Raw genomic sequence first — 18,297 nt, forward strand, 5'->3', positions numbered from 1 at the left:
AGGCTGCCCTGGGAGATGTGTATCTCAGCACCACTTCAAGCTGCAGGCTCATTTGGGAGCTGAAGATCTCATTCAAGTAAATGCTCATTTTTGCTCATGTTTCTCTTCATTTTTATGTGCAGCTGGCTGCACATTGAAAACTGAGTTTTATGCTGATCTAAATAATATTATTTTTCATTTCCCAGCTATATTCAAATCTGCAGCAGTATAAAAGCAGTGCTATTTTGATGGTAGGGTGAGGAAAGTTGTTACTGCTCCCTCAATGGAAGCTCCAACATTGCAGTTTTCATGGTGGAGTCAGCACTATGTCTACACAGTAATGGAGAATGTGCTAAATTCCTCTCTTCAGAAAAAAAATTCTTACATAGCTAAAAATGTGATGAATGCTACGCACTTGCTCTCTCAGACAACAAATCAAAGAGTAATTTATGCAGAATTTGTTTTTTAGTTCTGTTTTTAAAAATGAACAAAAGAGCAGCTGCACTGCATAGACCAAACGTCTGCTCTGTCTCTGATGGAGGCCAAAACCTGGTGCCTGAGGAAAAGTGCAAGTATATAGTAAGCTTAAGTGGATAGTACTACCACCATAACCAAAAATGTGCCTGTCAAAGGAGGCAATCATTGTCTTCATTTATCAATATCTTTCAATAATTTTCAAAAAGCAGCTAAGCAAAGCTTGGTGAAATCTGAAGTGTTTCTTGCTTTCTCAGTTCTGGATAAATAGAGAGAGTGAGGACAACTGCCTAAAACACCCAAATTACCTCAGTGCTCACTCATGTGAGCATGTGCCTTTTGCTAAATGAGGACTCACATGAGCTCTTGGGTATTCAGGTACTTCAGCCCCACAGTTCATCACTAGAACATCTATTTCATATGTGAAATATATGGGAGAATATATGATGAGAATTGAGAACCAAAGCCTTTATGAAAAGATTGTCATGGAACTGTAGAATCATAGAATGGCCTGGGTTGAAAAGGACCATAATGATATGTAGTTTCAACCCCCCCTGCCACCTGCAGGGCCACCACCAGTTCAGGCTGCCCAGAGCCACATCCAGCCTGGCCTTGAATGCCTCCAGGGATGGGGCATCCACGACCTCCCTGGGCAACCTGTTCCAGTGTGTCACACCCTCTGTATGAAAAATTTCCACCTAATATCTAACCTAAACCTCCCCTGTCTCAGTTTAAAACCATTCCCCCTTGTCCTATCACTATCCACCCTCATAAACAGCCATTCCCCCTCCTGTTTAAACGCTCCCTTCAAGTACTGGAAGACCGCAATAAGGTCTCCCCAGAACCTTCTCTTCTCTAAGCTAAACAAGCCCAGTTCCATCAACCTTTCCTCACAGAAAAGGTGCTCCAGCCCTCTGATCATCGTCAGTCAGGACTGAGCGAGAGTGAGACAGAATAGTAATGTATTTATTTATTTGTTTACCCTACAAAAAGTAGCATTTACCAGTCACTCATTCCTTGTTACAAATTACCCTTCAGGGACTGAAGTTTCCTATTACTTTAGCCAAAATAATTTCCACTGTAGTTTTTCTTTTCAGTGTAGAAGAGCCTGTCAATTCCAGATTGCACACTGAGATGTAAATGAACTCTTCCTGCTGTTTGTTTGAAGTCCATTCTTTTCAGTAGTAAAGCTGGGGCATGCACCCACAACTGTCGAATGTCTGACAAAATATTCTCATTTCATGAGGGCAGAGAGGGGTCTTTAGTGTGAGCTTGATGCTTCACAGGTATAGTTATATTGCTTCTAGATTCAGAACTAATGGAATTGCTTTGTGGGCCATGGATCCCTGCGCAGGGCTTCAGTGATAGGCATGGATGCACACAGAGGCAGTATTTTATTCCAGGTTGTTTTTCTCCTTCTGTTCCCATACACTCCATACTGTACAGACAAAGCATTCAGTGTCAGTTAGAAGTGGGATAAATTCTATCACATTTCTTCTCCCTTTTATTCCCTTTTTGCCTAGTTGCTCCTTCCTCTTGCTGCATTTCTTCAGCACAGTGTGTTTCCTCTGTTTGTGGCCTTCTTGCAGATAGATTTCTTAAATTGCTCAGTGTCCTGTTCCTATTGGGATAAATCAGGCAAAAGGTTGTTCACAAGGTGATGAAAGGTTATGGGCTTACCAGGTTAAGGCTGAGAGACTCAGGGACCTGCACTCTAGCCAGGATGACAACTGTTCTGTTAAGTTTAGGAGTTGACTCGATGTTCCTCATAGGTCTCTTCCAACTTGGGATGCTCTGTGATTCTGTGATTCCAAGTGGGAACCTCAGCGGGTTGAGCTGCTCAGCAAGCAAGCTGGCCAGGATTCGTTTCAGGACAGAATGTAATGCCACATCTGATTGCAGAAAGACATAGAATGCTAGGAGCATTCCTGACACATCCTCAAAGAAAAGCTATTAGTCACTGTGATTTCATCTCCTGCAATACTTACACTGCTACTCGTAGGGGCTAATAAGGTGGTTATTTTGTCCTAATCAAAATATTTCACAAATCACTTAACCCTTTGAGATGCAGACATATGCTGGGGAGGTAGAGTAGAAGTTTTGAAGGTAGGGTCACCTTAAGCTTCCTCAAACAAAGAGAATTTTATTTGCCAGTCAGTGTGTGTGTTGTGTCAGATTCCTTTGGTTTTGTTTAACTGAGCTTCCAGGTCTCCTGTCATTGGTGTGTTTAAGTTCTGAACTACCTGGTAGCTGCACACAACCTGAATTTGCTTCCTGCTGAAAAAGTCATTTTTTGGTGAACAAGCAGAGATAAGAATCTGCAATGGCGTACAGATGGTTAATGCACACTTTCTACCATCCCTGTTTGCTATAAACCTGACCAGACTTCTTAAAAACAGCTGCCACCCATTTGTCTTTTTGTGGCCCTATGCTTCAGGTAGGGCATCTCTCAAAGATGTACAGCTGTCAGGTCTGAACTGCTGGATCAGCAAAGGGCACTGGACCCATCCGTGAGGTGTTGCACCCATCACAGTAGCAGTGAAATTAATAACACAGTAACAAAAACTCATGTCCTGTCCAAGCTCATTTGTCATCTTACATGATTTAAACAGCTTTGATGTTTGATATATTATGTCTAGAAATGTTAGAAATTTTAAAGTCTTCATTTAGCTGTGTAGTTAAACATGGGTATAAGTAATATACTTCTGCATATTTTGCTAAGGTTATGCATTTAAAGTATATTTAATTAAATGAATGTATTAGTGCTTTCTTTTGCTACAATAACTGATACTTTTTGGTGTATTTATAATTAATAATTGAAAAATGATTATATATAATTTTCTCTTATTTTTCTGAAGGTTTTCTCAATTTATTATATATCATTAAATAATGAAATAATCCTTTTCATACAGTAGTTTCGCGTGCATTTTTTAATATCAAAAATAAATCCAAAGAGATCTGAAATACAGTGGCCTTCCTAGTTCAGGTCTTCCAGAATTCCTAGACGACTTACGTTTTGATGCATTGACTTTATGGTTTTGCAAACTCTGTAGTTTCTAATTTTGAATAATAAAACTTATGAGCAAACACTGAAGATAGAATTTGTATGAAATTATACTAATTATTTAGTTCGATAATTGATTGGGGTTTTTTTGTTGGACAAACTTTATTTTCTAATGACTTTGGGCACATATTTGATGTGTGTTTCATATGGCTGCATTGTGTTTTAAAGAAATAGAAAAAGAAAACCAATACTTTTTAAGAGAACTACCAGTAACTTTTTGGCTTTCATTTTGTTGAAGTAAACACCTTGTAGTTATGTTGTTCTGTACTTATATGTAAAGCCTGGAACTAAGTAGCTGAGCCGAGTTATCTCTCAGTAATATATGAAGTAACAAAGAAAGGCAAAAGTCTGAGTTTTATAAGACTAATAAGAAAGCTTATTCTATTGATTTTATTTTTTTTTTTAATAAACTGAGGATATGTTAATTTTAAAAATAACTAGTTTTGCACAAGGAGCGTAGATGTACTTTTATTCCAAGTTTCATGTAATTTATCACTGTTTCAGAAGTGTGGTTTTAACGTATGTTTCCTTTTTATAATTGCTCAGATGGCAAAGTGAACATGGATTAAGGAGATGTCTTCTCTTATGAGCCAGTTATTCATGTTAGCTAAATCTATATTTAATATACTGGGTTCACTCCTGAATACATTTTCAGCAGACATAACTTATGCTCTGCTTGCTTGCATGTATTTACATGATAAGAGTATTCTTTCTAAAATGAATACAAAAACAGATCCAATTTGCTGTCTTCGGATTCCTGTAGTAATAGATGGAAGCAAGGCCTAAAGCCAAGAACATAAAGATGGGACTGTCAGAGACTCCTCTGAGGAGAAATAGATGTCCCAAACACAGAAGTGCATTATGAAAATGCTGCAGTAAATATACCTTGCAGATAGCTTCACAGTGCATGACTAACAAGATGTTCTGAAGCACCTCTGGAGTTTATTGGGATCCACCCCTAACATGATTTTTTCCCCTTTCCAGACCAAACCAGGGGCTATCTCACAAGCCTTTACAAGCTTTGTGGTCCCTCTGAGAAACATGCAGTTAGAAAGCCTGTTCCCCCATGTTTGTTCTCAGTCCAGTCTGTGTCATGAGCTGTCCTGGATTTAGTCCCTTACCATGTCCTATTCATGTCATAGTGAGTAGGTTTTGAGGATGTTCCTTCTCCATTACACACCTGCGCTACTCATGCAGTGCTATTTGCACAGTATCATGAGTTTTGTCCTACATCATCTGTGTTTCAGATCTGAATCTTCCAGTTCATTAAACTTGAACGCAACTGCATTAAAAACATACTGTGCAGAATGCTGTAAACCATATAACTAAGAGCCGCTGTGCTCATTACATGTTACTGCTGAACAACATTTCAAATAGGTCAGCAGGTGAGCCCAGGGCAGGATGAAAAGCCTCTGTCCTTTTGGAGCTTGTGAGGATAACTTGCTTTACAGTATTTGGAAAGCTAACCTTCTTAAAAACAATATATTTGAAAGTTCCATCCTTCCAAGAAAATGCTTATTAATGTTTCCAGTTATGTGAGAACATTTTAGTGTAAGAGAGTGAACTTTAGTCCATCCACCTTTAATATTTATCTATTCAGATTTTGCTAAAGTTGCTTTTGATATGAATTTCTGATTCATGTTACAAGATTTTGACCAAAGAAGGATGAGCCTCCCCCACAGGATTAGCTGAGTTTCTGAACTAAATTCAACACCAATATGAACTCTTTAGCTGAAGAGATATCCTAAATTCAAATGGCTGAACATATTATTCATTTCCCATATGTAATGTTACTCAGTTTCCAAAACTTGTCATATAGAAACTTTCTAAGAGTCTTAACTACAGAATAACTGCTTGCAAATGCAGACGTTTTTAGTGTGGTATGCTATTTGAGATGCCAGAGAGCTTAGCCAGTTCTGTTTTCAAGTAGATTGCTTAAAAGAATGCCACTGAAAACTCTTCTGAGAACTCGGTGGTTGAATGGGAGCATTTCTTTATTTCTTCATTTGTCTGCTAACTTGCATTGAAAGAAGCTACTTTCTTGGAAGTCAAATATTATGAAAGTAGGCCACACAGCTGCTACTGCGAAAAGCATGTGCCTGGTTCTTTTGGTGTGATAAAACACATAAGAATGCCTTCTCCATTTTTTTTTTTTACATTTGTTAGTGTCCTCTGAAAACATCTTTCTGCTGTGTTCTGATATAAAGTTAATAAATGCCCACCTTGATTTGGTAGGAGAGAACATTATTAGTATTAATAAAATGCAGTTAACAAAAAAAGGCTTTTCTGCTTAGAAATAAGAGGAAGAATCATATTAAATCACTTAATTTTACTGTAATTTTTAAATTGCTTAAGAGCCACATACTTAGACTTGGAGAACTGTCAGTAGTGGAACTGGATAAAACAATAAGACATGAACAAACTTGTAAATATGTAACACTGCTTGGAAGGAAAAAGAGTTTTGCTGAAATCAGAAAAATGTCTAATCCCAGCACTTTCAGTGATGAGGTATTTAGATGAAAGTGAACACCTCAAACTTTAAAATACTGTTGTTATTTAATGAAGGCTCAAGTAACACTTGTATTACAGTGTATAAAATATACCCTGCATATATATTCTGCATAATGCTGTTTTCTAGTGTAATTGCTTTTCAAAAAGGCAAAATACTATCCCAATTATGGTAGCATAGCTTTTCAGTCTGACAGCAATTTCAAGCAGTGTGACTGTTGTGTTAACCCAGCAGGCAACACAGCGCCATGCTCACTACCTCACAGTGGGTGCAATAGGGAACTGGGTGCTGAGATAATTTTAATAGGACAGAAAAGAAAGGGAAAATAATAATAATGATGATACAAGAATATACAAAACAAGTGATGTGGAACACAGTTGCTCACCACCTGCTGACCCATGCCCAGTCAGTCCCTTGAGCAGCAGCTCCCCCCCACATCCAACTCCCTCAGTTTTATCATTCAGCATGATGCCATATGGTATGGGATGTCCCTTTGGCCTGTTGGGGCCAGCTGTCCTGGTTTTGTCCCCTCCCAGTTTCTTGTGCTCTGCCAGCTCCTTGCTGGTAGGGCAGGACAAGAAGCTGAAATGTCCTTGGCTCCATAAGCACTGCACAGCAACAGCTAAGACATCAGTGTGCTATCAACATTACTCTCATAATAAATGCCAAACACAGCACAATCCCAGCTATGTGGAATAAAATTAACACTATCCCAGCTGAAACCAGGACTGGGACTTTTACTTCGATTAGAGTTATAATATAGATTGCATTTCAAATGAATTTCTAAATAAACATAAGTTTCTCAGTAATTAAATTATCTGAGAAAAGATGTATTTTTTTAACTGCCTTAGTCATAAGAAAATTATAAAAAATGGCTGTGTAGGATGGTCTCCCAAGCATTTTGTACTGCGGCTGCTCTGCTGAAGGGTTCTTTTTACTTTCTGGTACTCTTGCTGGTGTTCATGATAGTGTTGGTGCAAGAGAGATGACACACGAATGTGCAGTCAGATCAGGGGAAAGCAGTTTCTTAGGGCAGCAAAGAGAAACACACCTGTTTAACCTGACAGTGGGACAGGATCTGTAGGATCTGGCTCTCCTTTGAAGAGGGTGTGCAGACAGGAAAAGAATTCCTTCAGTTCAGTCAAAATATTCTTAGCCTGGGGAAAGACACAGCTCTGAGAAAAGACACTCTGGAGAAATACCGAGTGTGGTATTCTTCGTTGTCACCCCCATCTTGTGCCCATCTGCTTTCTTTTCAGCGTGCGCTCTATCAGCACATTGTGCGAATGCTGTGTAGCACTGTGCTTGGGCGTGCGGCACCTCATCTGCTCTTGAGGGTTTGCTGAGAGCCTCACAGTACTGAAGCTTGAAGATAAGTCCACTGTAGGGCTCAGTACCACCCTCCAGTATGTGGAGGTGTTATGACATGGACAGTGGGAACCTGGCTGCCCTCTAATCTCTGTTTGTTGTTTTGGCTGTTTCGTCCACCACAGCAGCCCACAAAGAGATGACAGATTACTTTGAAAGAAAGGATGTGCCACAATCATAGTGCACAGAGAAGAAGCACTTTTGTTTGCAGTTTGGTAAAGATCAGCAGCTATCAAAAGCTTACTTATCAAAAGCTCTATGCATTGAACCTTACTGGAATATCAGTAACATAAGCTATATCTTTGAGTGCAGAATTAATAAGACAAGGTGCAGAGTACAAGAGTGCAGAATAACTAAGACAAGGGCATGATACATGTATTTAGGTTCCTTCACGCATTTTGACTCATGCTGTGAGTTCACATTAATAGCATCATAATGTAGGCAAAATACTTCTTTGCGTGTATATAAAATTTCTTATACATTTACAAATCTGTGGCAACTGTGTACAGAGAACAATTGTACACACAATTCCGGTTGGCTAAATGGGGCTATCTTTGCAAGTGTAAGTCCAATTCTGTCCAGAAAATGCAAACAATAATTTACTGTTCTTCACTTCAGAAGAACAGCTGAAGAATGTGTTTGGTGCCCTTGAAGTACTGAAGCCAGGTGGCAAACTGTTGTGGTTTCCAACAAAGACAGCATAATCTGGGTTTTGGTCTTCCTCCAATAAATCAACCACGTAGCTTGGGACCACTTAACCTTTTTATGCCCTTTTCTGTCAACAGTTTTCCGTGGACACTGTCTCTCTTTCAGCTGGCCTGTTGTATTCAAACCAAACTTTTGATTGATGTGCAGTTTGGAATATTACCTAATCTGTCTGTGACAGCAGGATGCGTTCTGTCAGTGTGCTGAGCGAGGAGGGAGTGCAAAAGTGTTTGGGTTCAGTACACAAGTATGGCTACATCCAAGAGACATTTCTGACCCAAGTTTTTATTTGCAAAACATTTCATGGTTTGTTTTGTTTTAATTGAAGTGATTCATGTTGAAGATTCATGGAGACCAGAAAGGATGCAATAGCGGAAAGGTTTCATGTTCATATTTTTACAAATACAGATCTCTGTATTTTAATACCAAAGAGCCTGTAATTTCAAAAATCCATTATACTAAAACCCTTTTAATTCTCAGTTGAAATGGAAAGCTTATAGGGCAGAGTTCAAATAAACTATTTTGTTTATCTCATGACTGATGTATTTTAGTTGCTTTGGCTCTTTATAGAGGGGAAAAAAAGAAACCAAAACAACAACAGCAAACTTTAGATATTTGCACAGCTTTACTGAAAATAAAATACTAGCAAGTCTGAAAAAGTCAGTGCATTAGTACCTCCAGGTCAGCTTTTCGACCTTGCTGCTGTAGTTTGGAAAAAGTATTTTCTAAATTAAAAAATATACATGTATAACTCAAAGGCTATAAAAGTGCTTCAGAGTGAGATGATGGAAACAGACAACCTCCCCAGTCCTGAATTAACTTCATAGAAAAATTGTTCAAGTTTTTTTTTTGTTGTTTGTTTGTTTGTTTGTTTGTTTGTTTTACACCAGTGCAAGCTCATGCATTCTTATCCAACCTGCCATAGATACACAGAACAACCTTCCTTTTCTGTTGGTGAGAGCCTTGCAAAATCTGTTATTATGCCCACCCTAAATTTTTCTCTTCTTTAACCTTATCATCTCCAGTTCTCTGAATCTTTCTTCACAGGTCATATTTTCTAGGTTTCTGATCTCTTTTCAGAAGGGTATAGAGCTCTTTCTTCAGATAGCTCATGCTTTGAAATCTGGTGCCCCAAATGGATACAGTATTCCAACTCAAGATTTACTGCTGCCAAGCAGAGTCGAAAGATGATTTCCTGCTCTTTGCAAGCTGTTCTGCCATACACGTTGCAGTATGGTGATTGCTTTTTTGTGCAGAAGCACAACTGTGATTCTTGCTCAGCTTGTGATCTGCTGCATCTCCCAGGTTGCCATGTGGTGTTTCCCATCAGGAACAGCTGACTAGTTCTGACTGAATGTAGTCCCTCCTGCTTTTCTATACAGCATTTCAAACTCCTTTTACAAGCAATGGTCTCATTTCCGAAAATTATTTAAAGTTTTAGCAATGCTTTCCTGTTGCACATATGCAGATCTAATGTGGTTTCTGTTCTATCATTTGAGTTCTTAATGAAAACAATTTCCAGTTTGTAATGGACCTCCATTCAGAAAGGATGTTCAGTTGTTTAGAGACTCATTAACAGCAGCTCTCTGGTTATGGTTTTTCAAACAATATTCATTCACTTCATGCTTTAATCTGAACCATGTTTCTTGGATTAGCTTTTGAAATTATTGTATGAAATGGTGTCAAAAATCTTGCTGAAGTCAAAATACATGACATTTGTTTTTCTGACATGACTTACAGAATCATAGTTTCATTAAGGTTGGAAAGATCCATAAGACCCTGTGCCTGCTCTAGACCACGTCTCTCAGTGCAACATCTACTCTTTTCTTGAACACCTCCAGGGACAGTGACTCCACCACCTCCCTGGGCAGATTTTTCCAATGCCTGAATTTTTTCCTGATATGCAAGTTGAACCTCCCCTGATGCAACTAGAAGCCATCACCTCTCGTCCTCTCGGAGAAGAGGCCAACCCCCACCTCACCACAACCTTCTTTTTGTAGAGTGAATATTCTCACCAACCTCTCAAGCAAACCAACTTGTGATTTGTTGAAGACAAACTCATTACTTACCTGCCTATCACTTCATTTTTTGTTTCTTGAGTATTTCTTCTTTTTTTTATTTATTTTTTTTTTTTTCAATGCATTGAATTGTAACATACTACTCTAATAATGAAAGGCTCACGTCCACCAGCTGTCTGATATACCATCTTTGAGAACTTCTCAGTGACAGTTAGTGGTAGTCCTGAAGCCATTTCATTCCTTTCTTAGCTGTCTTAGGATTAAGTCCATAATACATACATGACCTGAAACCTTATAATTTATGGAAATGTTCTCTAGTTTGTTCTACTGTCTTAGGCTATTAAATTTCTTTGTGACTGGTCACTACAGGTGCTATCTGCTGTGCTTCAGTGGGTACAAGGGGCTGAAAGTGGAGGAGCATTTTGTTCAGCCAAGCTCTTAATCCACTCATATAAAATTCAGCTCAAAGTTACCACATTTACAGCTATAGTGACAGTGCTGTCAGTGTTGAATCAAGTAATTGGGAAAAGAAGATAGGAATATGTAATAGTTCAAGGTGAATAGAAAAAGTTTTATTTCAGACATGGGTTACTTGTAATGGAATGATGCTAAGTATTATTTCCAGAATCTGATGGTAGGTTTTGTAATATGAAACACCATCCAGGAATCCTGACTGAAGTATGTTATTCTGACACCAGACTCCACTCTTCATCTATTTAAATAAATCTCTTGGGCCAGGGGGCACGAGGGACAAGATATATAGGAAAGGAAATGAGAATGTTATCTCCACTTTGCTGAATAATACGCATTTAAAAATGGCTAGAACTCTCTGAATAATGAATATATCTTTCTATTTCATGCCAGTGCAAAAGACTGTCTGTAGAACAGTAATTGCAAATGAGAACTGAGAAATTGTTATTGGAAAATTATTACAGACCTTGGTAAATTGCTAATTTAAAACAAAACAAAAAAACATAGATTTCATTTTGTAGGATGAGTTTCAATTATGAAAAACATATTTCATATTTCAAAACTAGAATGAGACTGATACTTTTTTTTTTTTTTTTTTTTTAATTCCTTGCAGCTCCCAGACAACTGTATAATGGATTACTATGAAAAATACAAGCACAGAATGAATGAGCTTGAAGCATTTAATATGGTAAAAGTTATAAGATTAATGCCATTACCTTGTATATATGCAGTAGTTTAGAACAAAGCCCTGTTAAGTTTTATGTGGCAGTAGACTGTCTTACATTCTGGTATGCAATCTCAAAAACAAAGCAGCTCCACTTCCAAGTTTTGGAGCGTATCTCATTCCAAAACTATATTAGGTGTCAGTAAAATAATAAAGCGAACACATGGAAGATTCTTTTTCAAGAGGGACCATTACTCTGGAAAATAAAATGTTAGTCTCCTTTTAAACCTAGAATGGTCTCCATGCAGTTATTTCATAAAAATACTTTATATTAAAATTCATTATTTCCCTCTTTAAAATTGTTCTGCCTCATATAATATCATTTTCATGTTGGACAGCGCTTCAAAACCAACTAATAATGTAGCTTTCTAGTTTTATGGCTTTCCATGTATTTTTGATCTTTAACATAATCCATTTTGAAGATGTCCATCCTACAAGGTGGCATCTGTACAACAAAAAACTACAACAAAAACAATAAAAACCATAGAAAATGATTGACCTTTCTGTTATTATTTGGTTGAAGTGGAGCCACTGGGAAGCGTATTGGCTCCCTTTCCCAAAATCATAATAGATTCTAATCTTTCTTTCAGCTAAAGGTTGTGCTAGCTCCCTGCGTAGAAGTTTTGATACTTCTGGATCGTCTTTGCTACCTCAAGGAGCAGGTATTTTTGCATTACATTTTATAGTACCTAAAGGCTACATCAGTGAAATGAGACTATGTCAGCCCATTTATTACAGTGCAGACAAAAGTCTCTGTTGTAGAATTATTTTCTCATATTTGCAAAAGTATAAGCATTCATTCCATTTAGTATAAACATATGCCCAGCAGATGTTTTTATTTTCAGCAAAGCAACAACAGTAAGGCATATGTTCATTTAATCGAATAGTAATTACAAGTCAATAAATGATAAAAAATGAATAAATTGTATATGCAACAAATCTTATTTAATATGACATAGAGATTATTAAAAGAAATATTGGAAATGCTCAACAAATGTTGTACTGTACATTTTAGAGCTTCCAAAAGATATTTTTTAGAACATATAATTCAAGAAATTTTTAAATTAGGTCCCATTACATTATTTTTATTGTTTTTTAATGAATATCTGTGATGAGAGAGGTACACTTTTTCCAACCAAATGGATCGATTGATTAATTACACTTGATAAGCAAATGCTACTGTATTTACTTGGTGATGATTTATATCACAGTGTTTCTACTAACACTAATTTTGAGCTTGACTTGATAAACTCAGAAGCATCAATCACCCTTTCTCTGCACTGGTAAACGGATTTCTGGACAAGCAACTATTTGACTGGAGGATGTGGTAGCATCTTCCAGCTCCTGCTTTGGGCCATGGTGAAAATGAAATTTTAATATACAGTTTAAACCCATTCATGTGAATAGCTGTTTTTCCACTATAAACCTTTCATTTTAACAGCTTCTTTTTATCATATGTAAAAATTCACTTTCTTCTTTGCCACAGAGCTCTTGGAACAATTGAGTTGTAGTAAAATGTATGTTTTTGTTCTAGCTGGTATTTTTACAGAGAGACAATTTGAAATATTTAAATAATGATGTATTTTCCCACATGCCAACCCATTATAAATCACACAGAGATCTGTACGATTTCCAAGACAGGAGATCAGACTTGCTGCATTTAGTTCTAATTTACCTTTTCTAAATGTAATATACCCGTTGATTTAATCTTGTACTGGTTGATTTACAAAATATGTTTAGGAAGAAAAAGTAGAAATGATAAAAGCCATATGCAACATGAAGACCAGATCCAGCTGGCCTTATTCATTTGAAAAGTCAGTTAATTAGCTGCAGTAGTAGAATGTGCTGCATAAAACAAGGACTTGATCCTTAATATATTTTCTCTAGTTCAACTGGGAAAAAAAAAAAAAAAAAAAAAAGCTTTATTGATGAAGGAGGCGGTAAGTTGTCATTTCATGGTGCCAGAAATAGATTAATTAATGACTTTAAGATATATCCTTCTTTGCATTTCCTTTTTATTTTCCACAACAAACTTTCACTACTTTTATTTTTAGATAAGTGTTTTTCCTGTTTTGTATTAAGAAGAATTTTGGGGGAAGAAAAGAAAGGGGTGGGAGGGAGGTTGGGAGAAATGTGGATCTATTACCATATCTTAGCTTTTAAGTCAAACATATTTTAATGTACTTCAATCATATATCACTTTACAGAACAACATTGCCTGGTCAGGACTTGTGAAGTTATTTGATCCCGTGAAATCCCCCAGATGCTATGCAGTTATTGCTCTGAAGAAACAGTCGTGTCTTGAAGGGGAGGCAAATTGCAGATAGGTTGAAAGCTCTGAACTGATACTGCTATTTCCTCACTGCTCTTTTTAATTGATTCCTCAAGTACACTGATACATTTGGCAACTATTTACTTTTCAGCTGCAAAAATAATAAATGCAGTGCCTCTGTGAATCGTAAGAAATAAATTGTGATCTGTACCTCTTTTATAAATACCACTGCTTCCTCATGTTGATTATTAAGTAATGCAGAACATATGATTTTCTTATAAAAGTAATGACCTGTATTATGTGATTAACGTTTTAAAATAATTTTAATGTTTCTTCTTTTTAAGGCACTATGCTTATCTATCGATGTCCCTCCTCTTGGTATTTTTAGTCTCAAGATTATTCTTCCACAGAAATTTTCAGTTTTTCCAAAGGATGACATCAGCAATCTCAGGCAAGCCTGGCTTTTTTCTTTTCTGGATTCGGATCACACACAGTTTAAACAAAAAAATTAATCTGTGTTATAGACGAGAACTACGTAGACTGAATCTTTGTGAACTACAGCAGCTTACTGTAGAGCAACCTCAAAAAGTCCAGAACCTTCTAAGACTAGATACTAAATACCCATAGAAGGAGGATTATATTCATCTCTTCTTCCTTCAGGCATGTTGCTGGCATGTCTTACTTACCAGTCACTCTGAAAGAAACAACTGAGTGTGATGCAATCCATTATATCCCAATATTAAAGAATCAGCTGCTGTGCTGGAGTTCATTCTAATCTTAGGGTTTTATCAGAAAGCTATTATCTGGCTCAAATGTGTTAGATATATGTATAAAAGTTTTGGTGCCTAAATGAGTTGAAACTTGCTAGATAGTTTCTGTTTGGCCATACTGACTTAATGAGTGAGAAATTTATTTGTTTATGTCTTCATCTCAATGGGTTGCCTCCTTAAACCTGCAGATATAGTATTAATTTTAAAAAGAGATTTTTTAAAACAAATTGCTTTTGTTGGAACTTTCCAATTAATAATAAATAATAATTAATTACAGAGAGTATTAAAAAAGGGTGACTAATAATAGAATTAAACTGAATATTTGTGACTCCATTTTCAATTGACACAAACACGTGACTTGTAAATTTTCAAATGGAATGTATAGAGCTGCAATCAGATATTCAACTAAAAATCCTCGTGATGTCTCTGTACTGGACTCTTATAAGCCCTGTTTAACAGAGGCTTATAAATACCTCTCCCTTCACAATTGCACCTTACTCATGTCACCACTTTTTGGCAGTACGTACATTTGTGAACAGCTGTTTTCAAGGAGGACACACAGAAAGAGTAAAATTTCATCAAAAAGCTCTGTTGAACATCTTGAGAATGCACTGAGAATGGTAACCACTTCCATTGAACCGCTGATGCACCACTGTTACAAAATCAAATATCCCACCAGTTCAGTGTTTTGGGTTTTTTTGCTCTTTTGCTTTTTTATATTTAATAAAAGTATCAAAAAATCTTTTTTTACTTATATACATTAACTATACTACATGTTCTATGAGGGCTGATCTGAAAGTAATTCTCCTTTTTTATGATGTTGGCCCACGATGTCAGAGGCAGGTGGTGGTGGTATGGCAGTAAAGGTTGAGCCTTCCCACCGATATCCTGTTACATTTTGTTACTGTGTGACAGATGGCAGCAGAGGGGCAGAATGGTGTCTGACATGGAACTGCGGATGAAGCAAAGGTGTGTCTTTGAATTCCTCTGTGTGGAAAAAAAATGGTACCCATTGACATTTACTGACCTATGCTGTACATTTATGGAGACCAATCAGTAGAGGCAAGCACAGTGAGGCAGTGGGTAGTGCCCTTCAGCAGTGGCAGCAGTGACAGTGAGACACCTCTGCTGGCATGCAGGTTCCTGTTTATCACTGAAGAAAATGCAGAGCTAAAGGTGGTGACTATGTTAAAAAATAGTGTTTTGTAGCTGAGTTTTCTCTATCAAATACTGTTACAGTGCTCACTGAATCTTTTGTAGTTTCCATGGAAATAAATAGGAGGCATTACTTTCAGAGCATCCTATGCATATGCAGCCCAATAAAATTCCTCTTCACTCAGTGCAGCCCAGGCAAGCCAAAAAATTGGATACCCGTGAGTTATTGGCTGATGTACTGGAGAGGTGCTCTACAAAGAAAGAGTTGGATGTCCTTGTGGACAACAGGTCGACTGTGAGGCAGTGGTGTACCTTTTTGGACAGGAAGGCCAATGATATCCTGGAGTGAATTAAAAAGAGAGTGGCTAGCAGGTGGAGAGAGGATATCCTCCCACTCTGCTCTGCCTGGGTGAGGCCACATCTGGAGTACCGTGTCAAGTTCTGGGCTCCTCAGTTCAAGAAAGATGGGTGACTACAGTAGAGAGGCCACAAAGATGATGAGGGGCCTGGAGCATCACCCTTATGAGGAAAGGCTGAGAGACCTGGGACTGTCTAGCCTGGATAAGAGAAGACTGAAGGGGTATCTTATCAATGCTTATAAATATCTAAAGGATAGGAGTCAAGTGGATGGGGCCAGACTCTTTGTGGTGGTGCCAAGTGGCAGGAAAAGGGCCAGTGGGCACAAACTAGAAAACATGCAGTTACACCTGAACATGAAGAAAAATAACTTTATTTTGAGGGTGACAGATTAGTGGAACAGGCTGCCCAGAGAGGTGGTAGAGTCTCCTACTCTCGAGATATTCAAAAACTGCTTGGATGCTTTCCTGTGTAACATTCTATAGGGGACCTGCTTGGACTAGCTAATTTCTAGACGTCACTTTCCATGCCTACAATTCTGTGATTCTGTGATCCGGTACAAACTTATCACATTTATTTAGAAGGCTCAGTCCTTAGAGTGGCTGAACAGTTGCAGTACTCAAGGAAATCAACTTCAACCGCAGGTGCTCACAGCATCTGTAGAGTACAACTTAAAAGAAAATGGGGCCTTCCACAAATGAGATTCTTTGTTATATAGGGAGTACCGGGGAAAATAACAAGCTGGTAGATTCTTTACCCAGGAGAGAAATCAAAAGAAATAAAAATCTTTTCTTAACCTCTGAACATCTGGAAGGAAATACGAATAGAATCCGAAAAAAGGAAGCAATTAAGGTAAATAATGTTTAAAAAAAAAAAAAGATGAACAAAAATACAAAAATATTGGCTTTGCTAAAGGATGCTGTCTAATTATTAGTATAGAGACTTGTCATCCCAACCTTGTGTGCTGTTGGAAGAATCTACTTGGGGTTCTAATTGCCTTTGCTGTGTTATAAATTGCTTTTTCTTCTTTCTCAGACCACATACAAAAAAACTGGGCATGTATAATGTCCAGACAATGTTAGCACAGTTACTGACTGAATGCAAGTTTTTGAAAGTACCCTGTATTTAAAAAAAAATAAAATAAAATAGTTGCATCAGCAATTTCTGCCTGGTTTAATTTGAACACACTCTGTATTACATAGTATATATATACCATATATACTATATATACTATACATATATGTATACACACTATATACTATATATATACTATATATACTGTATTCTAGACTACTGCTAATTTTGTGTGTGCATAAAGCTATCTGAATTTGAAGTTAAATTGTTATAGCTATTTTAAGAGGACGTTTGGAATAGTTTAGAACAACAAGCACGTCTGTAGCCCAAACACTTTTCCACTGTTTCAGAAAGGTCTGAAAAAAATTTCATGCCCCCACAGCAACTTTTCAGGCTTTTTCAGTTCTTTTCACACTTTGTAGTCTATACAGGCAATGACAGAGGCAATGTGCTTCTTAGAATAATAACTATCAAGAGGTTTATATAAAGAGTTTGCATTCAACCAAATCAGTTGCTGTCTGCTCTCAAAGCTGTTTCAAAGCTTGAGATGCATGAGGTGTTGTTTACATAATGGAAAAATCCCCAAAAGTAATCAAATTGAATAAAATGAATTTTCTTTGTGGTTATTGCCAGCAGTTCTTCCATAATGTAAACAGTATCTTAAATATGATGAAGTCTTTTGATAGAAGAGAATCTCTATTTTCTTTCACTATGAAAGTGAGCTATGAATCTTGAGGATACTCTCTGAGGAATTGTGGATATACCTGCTTTCCCTGAGGTGTTTGCCCAATTCTGTTTGTGGCACGTCCGTGCATTCTGTAGCAGAATTGTTGTGATTTATTTATATTTCTTAGGGCTGAAAGCTTGGAGAGACAAGAGGATATGCAGGGTATGTGTGCAGCCTTAATATCCAAGTGTATGTTGTGATCCTAAGATCTCTAAGCCTTCTTTCTTTGCCAATAAACTTTAATCCTGAAGTCCCGAGCCGTGCATTAGAGCATCACCTCACAAAATATCTTGCACTGATCTAGTTTCTGGACTTTGGATTCAAGTCTTCTTCTGATTTATTATTATTATTACAAATGTTCTCCATTTATAGTATTCATTAATTTACTGTTAAAACAACAGCAGTTCATTAGGTGTAATAATCATTCATTAGGTGTAACAATGCTTTTGCAATTTCATGGTAGAGTTAGAATCTTGGGACTCAAAACCTGTATGTCCTATGATTACTTCAATTTCTCACACAATGAACATATTAAAGACATCTGGATTGGTGACAGCTATATGTCCTTTTGGTGACTGGAGTATTCTTACCTGTCATTACTTACTGGAACAGACATACTTTTTTCCTAAA

General features: G+C 37.3%; 1 protein-coding gene across 10 annotated transcripts in view; it reads left to right on the forward strand.

Annotated features, from left to right (window-relative positions):
• METTL25 (methyltransferase like 25) overlaps window positions 1-17,027 on the forward strand; it is a 60,566-nt gene extending 43,539 nt beyond the window's left edge. For 5 of the 10 annotated variants that reach the window (XM_085537796.1, XM_015857441.3, XM_085537822.1 and 2 more), the window contains 3 exons: window positions 11,202-11,276; window positions 11,903-11,974; window positions 13,520-17,027. In XM_085537796.1, the coding sequence (XP_085393922.1) occupies window positions 11,202-11,276; window positions 11,903-11,974; window positions 13,520-13,639 (267 nt within the window). In that variant the 3' untranslated portion in view covers window positions 13,640-17,027. The remainder of the gene's footprint in view (window positions 1-11,201; window positions 11,277-11,902; window positions 11,975-13,519) is intronic. The other 5 variants (XR_014942802.1, XR_001553892.3, XM_085537803.1 and 2 more) reach the window with 3 other exon arrangements.
• Window positions 17,028-18,297: the final 1,270 nt, after the last annotated feature.

This window comes from Coturnix japonica, chromosome 1 (genome assembly GCF_054131305.1).
Source record: "Coturnix japonica strain WE chromosome 1, WE-NBRP24, whole genome shotgun sequence".
Taxonomy (NCBI): Eukaryota; Metazoa; Chordata; class Aves; order Galliformes; family Phasianidae; genus Coturnix; species Coturnix japonica.